This window comes from Anguilla anguilla, chromosome 8 (genome assembly GCF_013347855.1).
Source record: "Anguilla anguilla isolate fAngAng1 chromosome 8, fAngAng1.pri, whole genome shotgun sequence".
In the NCBI taxonomy this organism is placed as follows: domain Eukaryota; kingdom Metazoa; phylum Chordata; class Actinopteri; order Anguilliformes; family Anguillidae; genus Anguilla; species Anguilla anguilla.
Window position 1 is genome coordinate 19,456,981 of NC_049208.1, and position 13,496 is coordinate 19,470,476.

At 42.2% G+C, this 13,496-nt stretch overlaps 1 protein-coding gene across 4 annotated transcripts in view; it reads left to right on the forward strand.

Moving 5' to 3' along the window:
• efr3a (EFR3 homolog A (S. cerevisiae)) overlaps positions 1–13,496 on the forward strand; it is a 108,509-nt gene that overhangs the window by 53,395 nt on the left and 41,618 nt on the right. For all 4 annotated transcript variants that reach the window (XM_035428813.1, XM_035428814.1, XM_035428815.1 and 1 more), the window contains one exon: positions 7,765–7,899. In XM_035428813.1, coding sequence (XP_035284704.1) covers positions 7,765–7,899 — 135 coding nt within the window. The remainder of the gene's footprint in view (positions 1–7,764; positions 7,900–13,496) is intronic.

The window sequence follows — 13,496 nt, forward strand, 5'->3', positions numbered from 1 at the left end:
ACACCGTTGGTTGCCACATGGAGAGAGAGAGAGAGAGCGAGAGAGCGCACCCACACAAAACACGAAATCAAATAAACGGCCGGCGTGGCCAAGACCAATCCGCTTCTCCGACGGCCCAAATGCCAGAATGAGCCATAATCATAGACTCAGTGCAGTCCTTGCTGAGTTAGGCCTATGTCAATTAATCTGACAAAAACAAGTAAAATTCATATACTGTGACTAATAATAATAATAATAATTCAAAGTTTAAATGCAAATTGGTTCTCTGGAGAAATTCAAGCAGTTTGAAAATTAAATTAAGTCTTCAGTTTGATTGCACGTGAATGAGAAATCATTCATAATGCTAAAATGTAAACGCGATCATAAACTGACCACAAAACTTGCAGCCTACTGCAATAATGGTTTTTCTGCTACCAAAGTGGTGTAAATTGTACAGAACCAAATAAAATTCACAAGGTAAGTGAAGGAAACCACCTCCGAATCCGAAAGTTGAACTCGTCCAGAAATTGTAATGGTCTTTTACTGAATTAGTCGTGTTCCGACACCATGACTCTGAAAATATGACTCCCATTTGGCTTCTGTCTGCCTATTACAATCTCTGCTCCGAAAGGCGACATTTCATTTCAGATAAAGAACCTTTAATTTCATTATCAGAGTCAAGCACATGGTTGCAGGATGTTCTGCACGGCGTTCGACAGGCAGCTCCCTTCTCTTAGGGCGGGCGTACATTATACGGTTTTCTCACGGGTTACGACGACGGGAGTTTGGATTCCCTCTCACTCTTAACAACCTTCAGATTGTGACAACCGATCAAATGACAGCGTAGACTATACGAGCTCCCGACCAGATCATATGTCATTACCGTCAGCAAGCACAGCGAAAACATCATACACGGATCCACCCCCTGATTGGTCAACGGGAATTGAAACACAGAATCAGCTCACATGACCTCTCACACCTGACAAATTCAAGCCGCCTGCATGCATTTGACATGTCAAAAAACAATCGGGAGCCCGTGAACCAGTTGGATCGGCTTGGAATGGTATCTCATAGCTTGCGAGTTGCGACGTTACGACCTAGCGTTTTTTTTACGATTTGGTTCTGACCAGAAAAAAAAACAATCGGGAGCCTGCTGCCTTTTCACGCGCACATGCAAGCACAAACCTAAATGTAGCTTATATTCTCATAAAGACTTGCTTATTCACACACTACCACACATACACACAAATACACACACATGCACACATGCACACACGCACACGCACACACACACACACGCACACAACGATACGCACACAAACTCATTTACTGTACTCCTACATATGGTATACACACAGTTCCTTTGTCATTGTGTAATATCCATAATCTCACTGATGTAAGATGTGTACACCTTCGTGACTCACTGGGAGAACATGACGATGGAGAAGTTTAGGGGGTGAGCACCAGCCCCTAGTTTGATTGCCGCTCCTGGACAGAGTCAGCATGGGGAGAGCTGCTTATCCCTCCTCTCTGTAGAAAGTGAAGGGATGATGGAGATTTGTTTTCTTCCCTTTCCTCATTTATTGCTTGGCCCTGCCTTTTGCATGCCTGCCTGGCCATGAATCACCCTGTTTACTGTCCCTGGCATCCACATCACCAAAGACACAGCCCTGCTGGGGAAGCCGCACCTGCACACATGTATGCATGTATATACCTGTGTTTGGGGTAGCTCCATCTTGCTGTTTGTACGAACCGTCTGCTGGCTGCTTTTGCACACTTCAAAGTGTCTTCAGATTATCGTTGCAGCAATTTATACCAGTGCAAAGATAGCATTGGATTCCAGCCTAGTTATCACCATGGCAACAAGATAACAATTTTTACCTTCTATGTAACCGCCGCCCCCCCCCCCCCCCCCCCCCCCCCCCCCCCCCCCCCCCCCCCCCACATACACACGCACACGCATTACTCAACCCTCAGCAGAGTGTAAGGAAAAGTGGAAGAGAGAAAATATGACACATGTTAACAAAACATGAAATGAACCGTCTACTTTTGAGGCAGGTACAGATTGTAACGTGCAGTCAGAGGGGAATGCGAGTCACTCTCTTTGTAGCTGGCTGTAATCGCCCAGCTTTATTGAAGGGTGCCTCTGATCTGGGATCAGTGCCCTCGCTGGCCCCAGCTGTGCAAGCAATGCGGGCCGCGGGAGGCCCCTGGCACAGCATCGATCTGAGGTGTCCGTTTGTACCAAAGCCATCCCGCTTTCTGTGATCCCCCTCACAGAGTGTGCACACGAACCTTTCTTCTTCTTTTCTGTCTTCTTGACTGTCATAAATCACCTTTTTCCATAAGCGCAGGTTTGCTTTAAAAAAAAAAAAAAAATTAATTAAATGTTACTTAGTCGTGCTTTGGATATTAAATTTGATAAAATTTCCATTTCCATTCTATTACAATTTATTTTACTTAATTGAATCTATTTATTGTGGGCATTTTTTTAAACTTCCATTTTGGACACCTATTTATTGTACAAAAAAAGCAGCTTGTACTACTGACTTTATCAAGGGGAGAAGTCAAACCTGCTACCTGCAAGTTTTCAGAACCAGTTTTCCAAACCTTCCCGCCATTCCAAGCATTTTGCGCAAAATGCTGTTCCGTACATTGACGGCATTACCATTATGCTTTTCTAACTCTTAAACAGGTCCTTGTCCTTTAAGGGACCCTCTTGGGTCCACTCAGACTAAATGTAGCCCATGAAAAATGAAGCTGAAATTAATCGTATCCATTAGAAAATGTCCTCACGGCCCCAGTGAAAGTCCAATGCACTTATTCTGCTGAGATCAATCATCTCATTCAAATAAGGCCAGGGGGCTTTTTTCTGTTCGGTTGATGTACGAATGGCATTACCTCGTGGGATACCCGCATACCCGGCACATGGGTATTATTAGACAGGAAAAGTTTCCATAGATGCCCAGCAGTCCTTCCTAACTCTTCAGGACAGCCAGGATAGTAGGGGTTTTGGTTCACTTGTTCCCTCGGGGTTGCGTCCATGCAGACAGGTCTGTTTTCATTGCAAGGCTGACACCATTTTGCCAACCGCTTTACTGCCACCAGAGCTTGGGCGGACACTCTCAGGTTTGAAGTTTATCCCTAGCACTTTTGAACCCTCAGCACAATGCGTATCGGTTCTGCGTTTAATTTTCAATATTTACATTTTTTTTTGCTTCACACACAAACACACACGCATTTATATTTTTTATTCCGAAATAATTGGATACAATAGATGTTCCAATAGCCATGTTGCATTACAGGCTATGTAGCATACTTGACACATCCCACTCTGGAGTTAGAAACATGAGATGTCCTGAACATTTTGAGGTAGGTCGTTGCAAGGAGTTTCCCATTGCCTGCCTAATGCACGTCCTCAGGTGCAATTTGGCGGTCCAGCGGACCCTAGTGAGATCCTCCCTTGGTTCCAGCTGATTGCCGGGACATTCAAGTGTTCCTGTGCTAGAAAAGAGTGCTGAGGCAAAATAAAGGGAAAGGCATGTTAGAATGCAGTTTTGCCTCACTGTTTACTTCACCCTTGTCCTTCAGCAGAGGGACGTGGGCTGTGCAGAAATACACTTGTCCTAGAAGCTGACGCAGCCGTTAATCATCTCGTAGAGTTCAGAATATTCAGTACTTCCCATCAGGAGGAGTACGGAATGCAATGTTTCTGATCCCCCCCCCCCCTCCGAAGTTGTGGGTAATATTTCTCTCTCGAGTCTCAGCCAAGATGAACAGATGACCTCTACGCTCAATGTGCAAAAATATTCAGCAGCCTCCCCGTCTGGCCTGTCAGAAAACTGAAATACTGCTCTTTCAACATTTCAAGAATTGGCTTTTGGAATGTGAAACAAATGTGAAATTCATGAAATGCTAAGTGCAGTGTACTTGGATTTATTTGTTTAGTTTAACTATGTAGTTTTCATTTTAGATACGAGGTGTTTTAAGTTGCTCAAATATTTTCCTTATTGTTGCATTGTTTAGAAAATTTTTATATTTTTGTATTGCTGGTTTTCGTGATTTTGCGCTCGAGATGTTGCAGAAGTTTGCCACAATTGGGAGACTGGAATGGGAGTAGAGTATCCGGATGTTTTAAATGAACTTTAAAAATGTACTTTTTAAAAACTTAAAAATGCCAGAAAAATAGAAATTCCCCCTCCCCCTGTTCAATATTTGTTAGCAACTCCCAGCTCCCAGCTGATTGGTGCGTTCACGGCGCAAGGGTCTCCATGCATATCAACAATAAAACCGGTACAATGAACTAGCATGACTAGAAAGCACGGCTTTGATTTGGCTAATGGCCTCAGCAGAGAGCGTACGTGACTGGACTCTGAGTGGGACGCGTAAGAAGCCAGGACGCGCAATGGTTTTTAAGGAGGGAATGATGTCCATAAACGGGCATTGATCCGAGCTCAGCTGTGGCCTCGTCCCAATCGCTATCCCGGGGTGGGCTGATCGAGCTCCTCGCAAGGGCGGCGAAACTCCATTATTATTTATTTTGCTGTGGGGTATCCAAGATGTAAAGGACGATCGATTGGAGAACAGTGTCAAATATATGCCAGCTGCAAAACTCATTCTTGAATATTATTTTGATATACCATAGTACCCGGAGAACTTGAAATGAATCAAAGGAAAAAATACCTGTCTCTTGTGCATCTGTGTCTTATGGCATATTGTAAAATGTGACTCTAAAGCAAAATACACAAGGTTAGAAACACAATTCTTTCATGCGGGCTGGAAGACATTTCAGAAATCAAACCGCAGGAAACAGGTAATACGGCCACAGTGTCTTGGCATTGTATTAATATAATAATATAAATTTTTAATACAGCATGGATTATGACAACAGCACGTTTTATTGCCTCCTATGTTTAGAGGAGAGATTTGGTCCTCCCTGCTCAGTGGGCTTCCAAACCAAATATAGAACCACCTACTGTTTTAAATTACAGAACTAACACATTTGCCAATTTATCTGTCTAAAAACCGAAAGCTCCACCAAATGCATCGGCTTTTTGATATTATTTCTGTTATTTTATTGTATTTTACTTTTTTCTTGGAGCTTAGTTTACATGCCAGAAATAATATTTTATCAGAGAATTTACCCCATCCCCCACCCCCTTGTAAAATGCAATTACTAATCACAGCAAGCATTTACATGAATATTTTATCTAGTGGTTGACCTTAAAAACACCTCAGAATTGCACTGAAGGCGCCTGAAAGGACTTCCAGGAAAACTCTGTTCAAGGATGCCCATTTCTGCTAATTGCTTCTCTGGAAATTGCTTGTGACCTGAATCTAAAAGGTGACTAAACAGGGGCCGGGTGGGAGGCAACAGCCTTAGTCTCGAACGAATTGTCATTCTGCGACTCTCTTTGTAAACGCTGCAAGCAGCAGGGAAGAAAAAGAGCTCGTCAATGTGACCTTGACCACAGCTGGACGGCTACGCTCTTATCAAACCTGTGATCCGGCTGCCTTTTTAACCGCCACCTACCGCCGGCAAATATATATCAGTGCAAGATCTCAATTACCGCTCTGTGTCAGAGCGCAGAGCGTGTTTATTGGCCGTACGGTGGTACAGCAAGCATCGGCGTACTCAAATGTCACAGCGTAAACAAAAGCATGGCCTCTTCACCTTTTCTGTGCTGGAGCCATGGCCCTTCATTACAAAGGGAAGTGCATGTCTGCGTGTGCGTGTGTGTCTGCGTGTGTGTGTGCGTCTGCATGTTTGCATATGCGGACGCATGTGATGCTAACAACCAAAATTCATTTCATGAAATAATGTGTGAATGAATTTTGTTTTTAAAGTAGTTCTTTTGTTAATAATCTGCTGATTTATCCTGGAGTATAACAGGTTAATGTATTTTGTCAGTTTTTGCATACGAGTGTATAGTGCGTGTATATATGTATATATATATATATATATATATATATATATATATATATGGTCGCTGTCTTGGGTACTTGGGAAGAGATATTGGATACTTATCTAGTATTATGTATTTTCATTTCCCTTTCGTATATATTTCCCTGCAGACACTATATTAAATTAAACTGTGCTGAACCGTTGTTTTCTGTGCAAATACCATATCTGCCCTTCACAACTGTTACTTTGATTTGGCCTGTAATGCTCCATGATGTTTGATGTTTAATTTCATTTAATTTCATTTCTGTTAAGAAAATGAAAGAAGTCCAGCCATAAATGCATTTTTCATTTAGGTCTGCGGGTTGATGAAGTTCAGAACCAGCTTTTAGCCCGTCTGACAAAAACTCAACTCCACTGCTATGCTGGCCAGCTGGAACAAGTCTTGCCTTCACATTTATCAGTTATGCTGCACACTTGGTGAAGTGCCACATTGACATCCAGTCACCTTCACCCACAGAATTGGCCAGCACCACCGTAGATCAGTCAGCAGGCTTTGGAAACCATCGCTTTGCTCTGACAACACAAAAACATTCCTCAAAGCTCTCCCTGTCAATCTGCATATTTGCAGTATGCAATTTCTTTGAAATTATTTTTTTTTTTAAAAAGGTTGCACTGTTTTTTGGCTGTTAACTGGTTGGTCAACCAATTATGAATTTTAAATGTAAATAATAAATGAGCCGTTTCACACAGGGCAGTGCAAAGTTTCATAATGACGAGTGACCATACCATAACCGTTGGAGGTCTACCGTAAGATTACATCTGGGACTGCCTCTGCTCCTGGGTCATGTCTTTATCGCATTGCTGACAGGTTTGCTACATGCAATCGCTCATCCCTGAGGCAGGTTTAATGGCCTCCCTCATGCCGCTATAAAGGAACATTAGGCAGGGAGCAAGAATTGGCTGGGCCAAAGCTACTGTACTGCCACGAGATACTGACTGGTATTTATAATAAACGAGGACTAGGGCCTCCTGTGCCATCGAGTGGGCCGGGGAGAATCGAGTTCTTTCCTCCAGAGGGCTTGCTGCCCACAGACCATCTGGCACTGCTTTTCAGGGAGATCGTTCGTCATCTAATTGTCTTGAGAGGGAAACGAGACGTGCAGCTGCACCGCCGAACGTTCGCGCAACTCGCACGACTCATCTCTTACTCATTAAAGAGAATAAACTACAAGCGCTCTGAATCCCTCGCACGACTCGCACGCATTTCCTTACTTATTACGGAGAATAATCTACAAGCACTCCGACACCCACAGCGGGAAGAAACACAAAACAATGTCAAAGTTTTGACAAAGCACCTAGAACTCCCCGAAGAATGTTTCTCTGGGTGTATTCATTAGTTTCATGTTTTTTCCACAACTTTTCTTCCCTGCTCTAAAATCTTATAGGCTGAGATGTTTCCTTGCCTAGTTTATTTTTGCCATCTTCCCAGCAGAGCTGCTCTAAGCCAGCACGCATGCAGAAAATGCAAGTGCTGTTGTCTGCAGATGGGTTGGTGGTACAGGGGAGGACTCTGCTAGTCTTTGAATGTCCCGTTCCACCTGCTTCCCTTGTCATTGTTTTTTGTTTTTGCTTCAGGCTGTTAAGAAACTTCTGTACAGTTTAGCTGAGGACAAGTACTCAGGCTCTGTGTTCCAAATGCCATGTCAGTTGGACTCGGGCTTCACAAGAATGAGTATTTTCGAATAGTTGACATTCTCCATACATCACACACTCTCTCTCTCTCTCTCTCTCTCTCTGTCTCTGTCTCTCTCTCTCTCTCTCTCTCTCTCTCTCCTGTGCACTGACTCGCTCACATACTCTTTCTCTCTCTCTTTCTACAGGACAGGACACCCAAGCACCCCCTCAGGCCACGAGCATGACGAGAACCCAGCTGCGCTTGCCGAGAGCTGCTTCAGGGAGCTGCTGGGAAGAGCCGCCTATGGCAACATGAACAACGCCGTCCGCCCCGTGCTAGTGTAAGTATTCCACACACACCCTAAAACACGGACGCACTGTACAGTAGTCATTTCATTCGATACTCCTCTCAAAATGGCACCCTGACTGGATGTTAAGATGGACCATTTCTAGATACTATAAAGAATCCCATTTAAAGGAGTCTATCCATTTAAATAATACCACTGAACTCTGGCATTCATTTTAAGTTTATTTTTTGCTTGACAGAATAGTTTTGTTGTTTCTGTTTCTGTGCTCATGAGTCCACTTCATCCACCATTGTCTCAGTAGTGACTTTTTAACTGGCTGACTGCTCATTTCTAATGCCCTAATACTGTATACCGCCAAAATATCCACTCACAGGCACCCTATGAGCCCCTGCAGAGATGGGGTGCAGAAAAAGATGTACAGTTTATCTCCCACTAGCCCCTTGGGCTTATGAGCAGTGAGTCTCGAGGGAGCTCTAGCCTGTGGAAGCATTTTGACCTCCAGCTGTGGGTGGGCGCGGTCCACCGCATTTGTGAACTGTCACAACTCCACCGCCCATTCCGCAATAGTGGACTCCTTCCCACATTGCATCAGTGCCACATCAAATTCTCACTAATGTGGATGATCGACTGAGAAAATCCATTCAAATGGTCATTAAAGCACCATTTCCTCACATCATATTAACAGCTTTGGATTAGAATGTATTTATAAACCTTCAATTTAATTGACTAAGGGATGGAAATACCTGACTGTTAGCTAATATGGTTACTTCTCAGTTTTTTGAGCTACTGCAGCTTTTTCGGTTGCGTGTGAATGGGCAGAACCTTCAGCCAGTGAAAGGAAACTGAAGTGTGCAGCTTATAAGCTTTTCCAAGGCCCTTGTGTTGATGAGATTAGAAATGGAGGTGGGGGCATCTCTCCTTAGCATGGAAATTATATCAAGGTTCAGGTTAATATCTTAATATAAGATAAGGTTTTCAGCTCACTTCAAAGGGGATTTGCCTTTCAGCATTGAAGTGTAGGTGTGTCATCAGCAGACTGTCGGGCAAAGCTGGTGCAATACTTTGCAGTTGTCTGCCTAAGACAGTGTCTCAATCAAAGCCAACCATTCCAGTCTTCCCAGTGCTGTCATTCCAGGTGGTAAAAGTCAATTGTTTTGCCCCCCTGAGCAGTTTAAGTTCATTTACACTGTCATTTCTCCTCTAAATCAAATAAATAGGGTTTAATCCTGCAAAGAAAAAAAACTAAACATAATTATGCTGTTCCCAGCAATAAATCCCAGACATACTGTTTTGCAGATAGGCTGGAGAAACAATGGACAAACAGATGATTGTTAATTTAATATATTCCTGCTTTTCAAATAGAACACTGCATTGCCCATGCTGTATCCCGTTAACTAGTTATTACCTGAGGTTAGAATTGTGGGTCATATGTCCAGATAGCATAGTTTTGAGCTATCACACTTTCTTTCTGTATACTACATAGTACTATTTTAACAAGTTGTTTATCTAAAACGAACTTGTTTAGTAAAATGACATAACAAATACAATATAGGTAGTTACAGTACTTGACGGAAATATATAATTATAAGGTCTAGTGGCAACCACAGTGGCAACTAATTTCCATTATTACCCGCAGTTGGAATTTCGAGTTGGAACTGGAATGGTCAGGTTGTGATCTATTGCAGATTGTTGAGAGCTACTTCTTGAGCTCTAAATGCAACCTAGAAACCGTATCTTGTAAAACATCTGCTAACTAACTACCACAGGCGTGTCTATGGCAACGAGGGCCTTCCTGTCATAGACTGGTCGCAGCGTCTCTGGCCCTGATGGTTAGACCTCTCCTCTCCAGCAGGCGAGCAGCACAGAAAGGCTGAACGCTCCGTACCCAGTTTGATCTGCTAATGCACACTTTGAAAGGATTTGGATAGTGCTGCGATAGAGAGACCTCAAAGGCTAATAAAGCCACCACAGGATAAGCACGTAGAGTAGGGCTCAAATGTGCCGGTTTGTGGGGTGGTGTTCAGTGATGCACCCTCGCTGACATCTTAAATCCAATCTGACTTTGCTACGCGTGTCTGCGGTCTTTTTTCTACATGATTTAACAGAAGAGCAGCTTTTTTTGGATGTTATGCAGAATACATAAATAATAAATACTAATAATAATAATCATCATCATCTGTAGAAGAATCATTGTAATCATAGTACCTTTATTTAGATGGCATCTTTAAATTATGAATTATAACAAAAGTGCACAAAATGCATGACAAAAATATGATTTAAAGAGTAAATAAATATAAATAAATATAAATAAATAAAATGCAGCAAGAAAACTAATTTCAGTTTAGGGAAAAATACTGCAATTACATGTCATAAATGTCTTCCCTTTTTCCCGTGGTAATTGCTAAGAGAACCAGCTGAGGACCTAGGGCTGGGTGGTTGTGCGTATGTGTGTGTGTGTGTGTGGGAGGGGGGCATTGGGGTTGTCTAGAGAAGATGTCATCACTGTCAACTGCTTATCATGCACTGATTAAGTGCCCCTGCATTCAAGCGATCTCAACAACTAATTTTGTCCCTTGACCTTTAAAATAATTGTTTCCATTAATTAAGGCTAGGGGAATCTTCCCAATCAGTTGGTGATGCCAACCAAGAGCACTCTTAACCTGTCTCCATTGATAAGGATTTTTATGGTTAGGTTATTTCATTTTAAAGTTAAGTTCATTGTGTAGATACTAAGCAGAGGCCAAGGAAGACCTACTGGGCAGTTTTAGAGAGGGGAGTACAATGGCCAGGAACAGCATAGGAACAACGGTGAAAACAACAGAGAAATTAAAATTTTCTGAGGGGTATAAAATATCTATCTATAATATATATAGTCACTTTAAATGAGAACACTGTATTTATTATCCCTCAACTACGTAATGGCATTCACTAAATACAGTGCGCTCCATAATACTTGGGACAGGGCATTTTTCTTGATTTGGCTCTGTACTCCACAGTTTTATGTTTGTAATCAAATAGTTCCCATTTTGGTAGAAATTACACCACCTTTTATACATAGTCCCCTCATATCAGGGCACGATAATGTTTGGAATAAGCTTCACAGGTGTTTCTGATTAGTCAGGTGAGTTCACTTGCTTCCTTATTGCAGGTATGAGAGGGCTTGATTCTAGGCTTTTGATTCCCTTTGGGGTCTGTTATTGGCATTAGTCAACATATGAGGACCAGAGTTGTGCTAATGAAAGTCAAGAAAGCCATTATGAGGCTGAGAAATATCAAATTCAGTATGTTCTTTTAAATCACTTTTAAAAACACTCATTTATTCCAGTCTGCTTTTGCCTGATCTTTTATTTCTGACTTGTGTTATTGCATTTTATTGTCAAGATTTTATCTTAATTTTGTTGTGACTTGTATTGGGGTGTTGTCTTTTGTGATTATTCTTTTAGTCACTGCATTTTACTCTCTAGCTCTTGAATCCTGTTCTCATCATTGTGTTGCTTTTACTTATTTTATCCCATTCTATTTGCTTTTAGTTTGTGAGCACTTTGTAATCTCTGTCACGCTTTCTTTGTCCTATTCATTGAATTTCTATGGTCTTTTAATTTTGTAAAGCACTTTGTAACCATGTTTTGATAAGTGCTATTTAAATAAAGTTATTATTATTATTATGAATAAAAACCCAACCACCTGTTCAACAGATTAGAAACACTCTTCAGGAGGCAGGCAGGCAGGCATCAGTGACTTGTGTCTGCAGAAAATTTACTTTAAATATAAATTAAAAACTACAGAGGCTACACGGCATGGTGCACACCACTAGTTAGCTGCAAAAACAGGATGGCAAGGGTACAGCTTGCTAAGAAGTACCTAAAAGAGCATGCAGAGTTCTGGAAAAAGGGTTTGAGGACAAATTAAATTAAGGCTCATTTGAAGAGAGCATTATCACTGATAGTGTGGAAGCCAAAGGAACTGCCCAAGATCCAAATCCCACTGCCCCCCCCCCATCTATGAAACATGGTGATGGGGATGTTTTGGTTTGGGCATGTATGGCTGCCGCAGATACTGGCTCACTTGTCTTCGTTTTTTATGTAACTGCTTATAGCTGCCAACTTTAAGGGTTTGTAAATAAATGTATTGCAGGGCTCGTCTGCTAAGATACGTCAGTGCATTTTCACATTTTTTTTACAGACTGAAGTCGTTGTGTGCTTTACTGGATAAAGCACTAGTTCTTCATAACATCCAGTTATACCCATTTGTATTTTGTTGTATCCTAAATCAAGTATGAGATATAAAAGGAGACCAGTGAATTTAGCAGTGGCTCAATGTTTAATAACGACTCTATGAAACGGCACATCCTGCGATAAGCAGTGTCCCTCGACCCCCATCACTCACTTAGTCCATTGCAGCCCCCCTTTGGCGCACATAAAGAAAAAATGTGCCCACTCTTAATAAAAATATGCCTTTTAGTCAGACTTCGGCATAATTCTTTCCTCTCTGCAGCCATTTGCCGTTAATGCAGTCTTTTCATGCAAGCCGACCACCTTCTGGAAATGAAACATTCAAAAATCAGGAGCTTTTACGAGCCTATTAGAAGTAATTGTAGGAACCATGCTATTGACGTGCATTTTAATTAGCCAAATGCCATTTAAAGTCTAGTCATTCTTGTGCTCTTATTATCTTTTTTCAATAAGGCCCTTGCCTCAAAAATTGCTGACAATCAAATATGAAGATTAAGCTCACTGTTTAGTAAACATCAATATCCTGAAAAATAGCATAAAACTTTCCCTCAAGAGAAAGTTATTTAATCTGTGCATTTAATCTGTGCCTTTTCTGCCTACGACTAAATACAAACTAGGTACTGTTATAAGAGAATAGATTAGATTGATTTTGTTGTTGGTGTAATGGGGGAGAGGTAAAAAAGAAAGGATTAGCTCAGGAAAGAGAAAAGCAGAAGATAACAGGTAAAAAGATTTGAAAGGCAAATTCTAGATGGTACCTTGAAAAGATGGTACCTGAAACATCCCAGAAGACCGAAATGTAGGTGCAACCGTTAATCGTCAGAGCGATGGGCTCGTCCTGTGTTTTGAGAGAACCAGCACTCTCTCCTTATCCATCGGGTGAGCTTGAATTTCAGTGGCACAAGATGGAGAAGAAATGTGAATGAGCTGGGAAGGAATACGCGAGGATCTTGGAGAAGAAAATACGTGTTTCATTATGACACGTAAACGAGCATGACGCAAGGGCCTGTTACCCTCCAGGGTGATCGTATCAACATCATGTGGCAGCATCAGTTTTTTTTTTGTTTGTTTGTTTGTTTTTTTTTTTTTTGCTATTTTAAAAATGCCTGCGGAATTCATACTGTATGAACCCCGCCTTACTGGCCCTGCTCATTTCGGTACCCGTGCTCTCATATACTCAGACGGCTGTCGTCGATAACTGCAGCCAGCCAGGCTACTACGGGAGAAGGAGCGAAGACATTCTTTGCGGCCGGCTAAAAATAGAACAGCGGGGCGGAGTGGGGAGGGGGGAGGGGGGCAGCTCTAGCTCTAGCTCTTTTGATGTCACCCCTGGCGACGGTCGCCCTCATCAGCTTGCGGCTAGCCACCTCTCGGATCAGATCCGCTCGGATGGCTGGC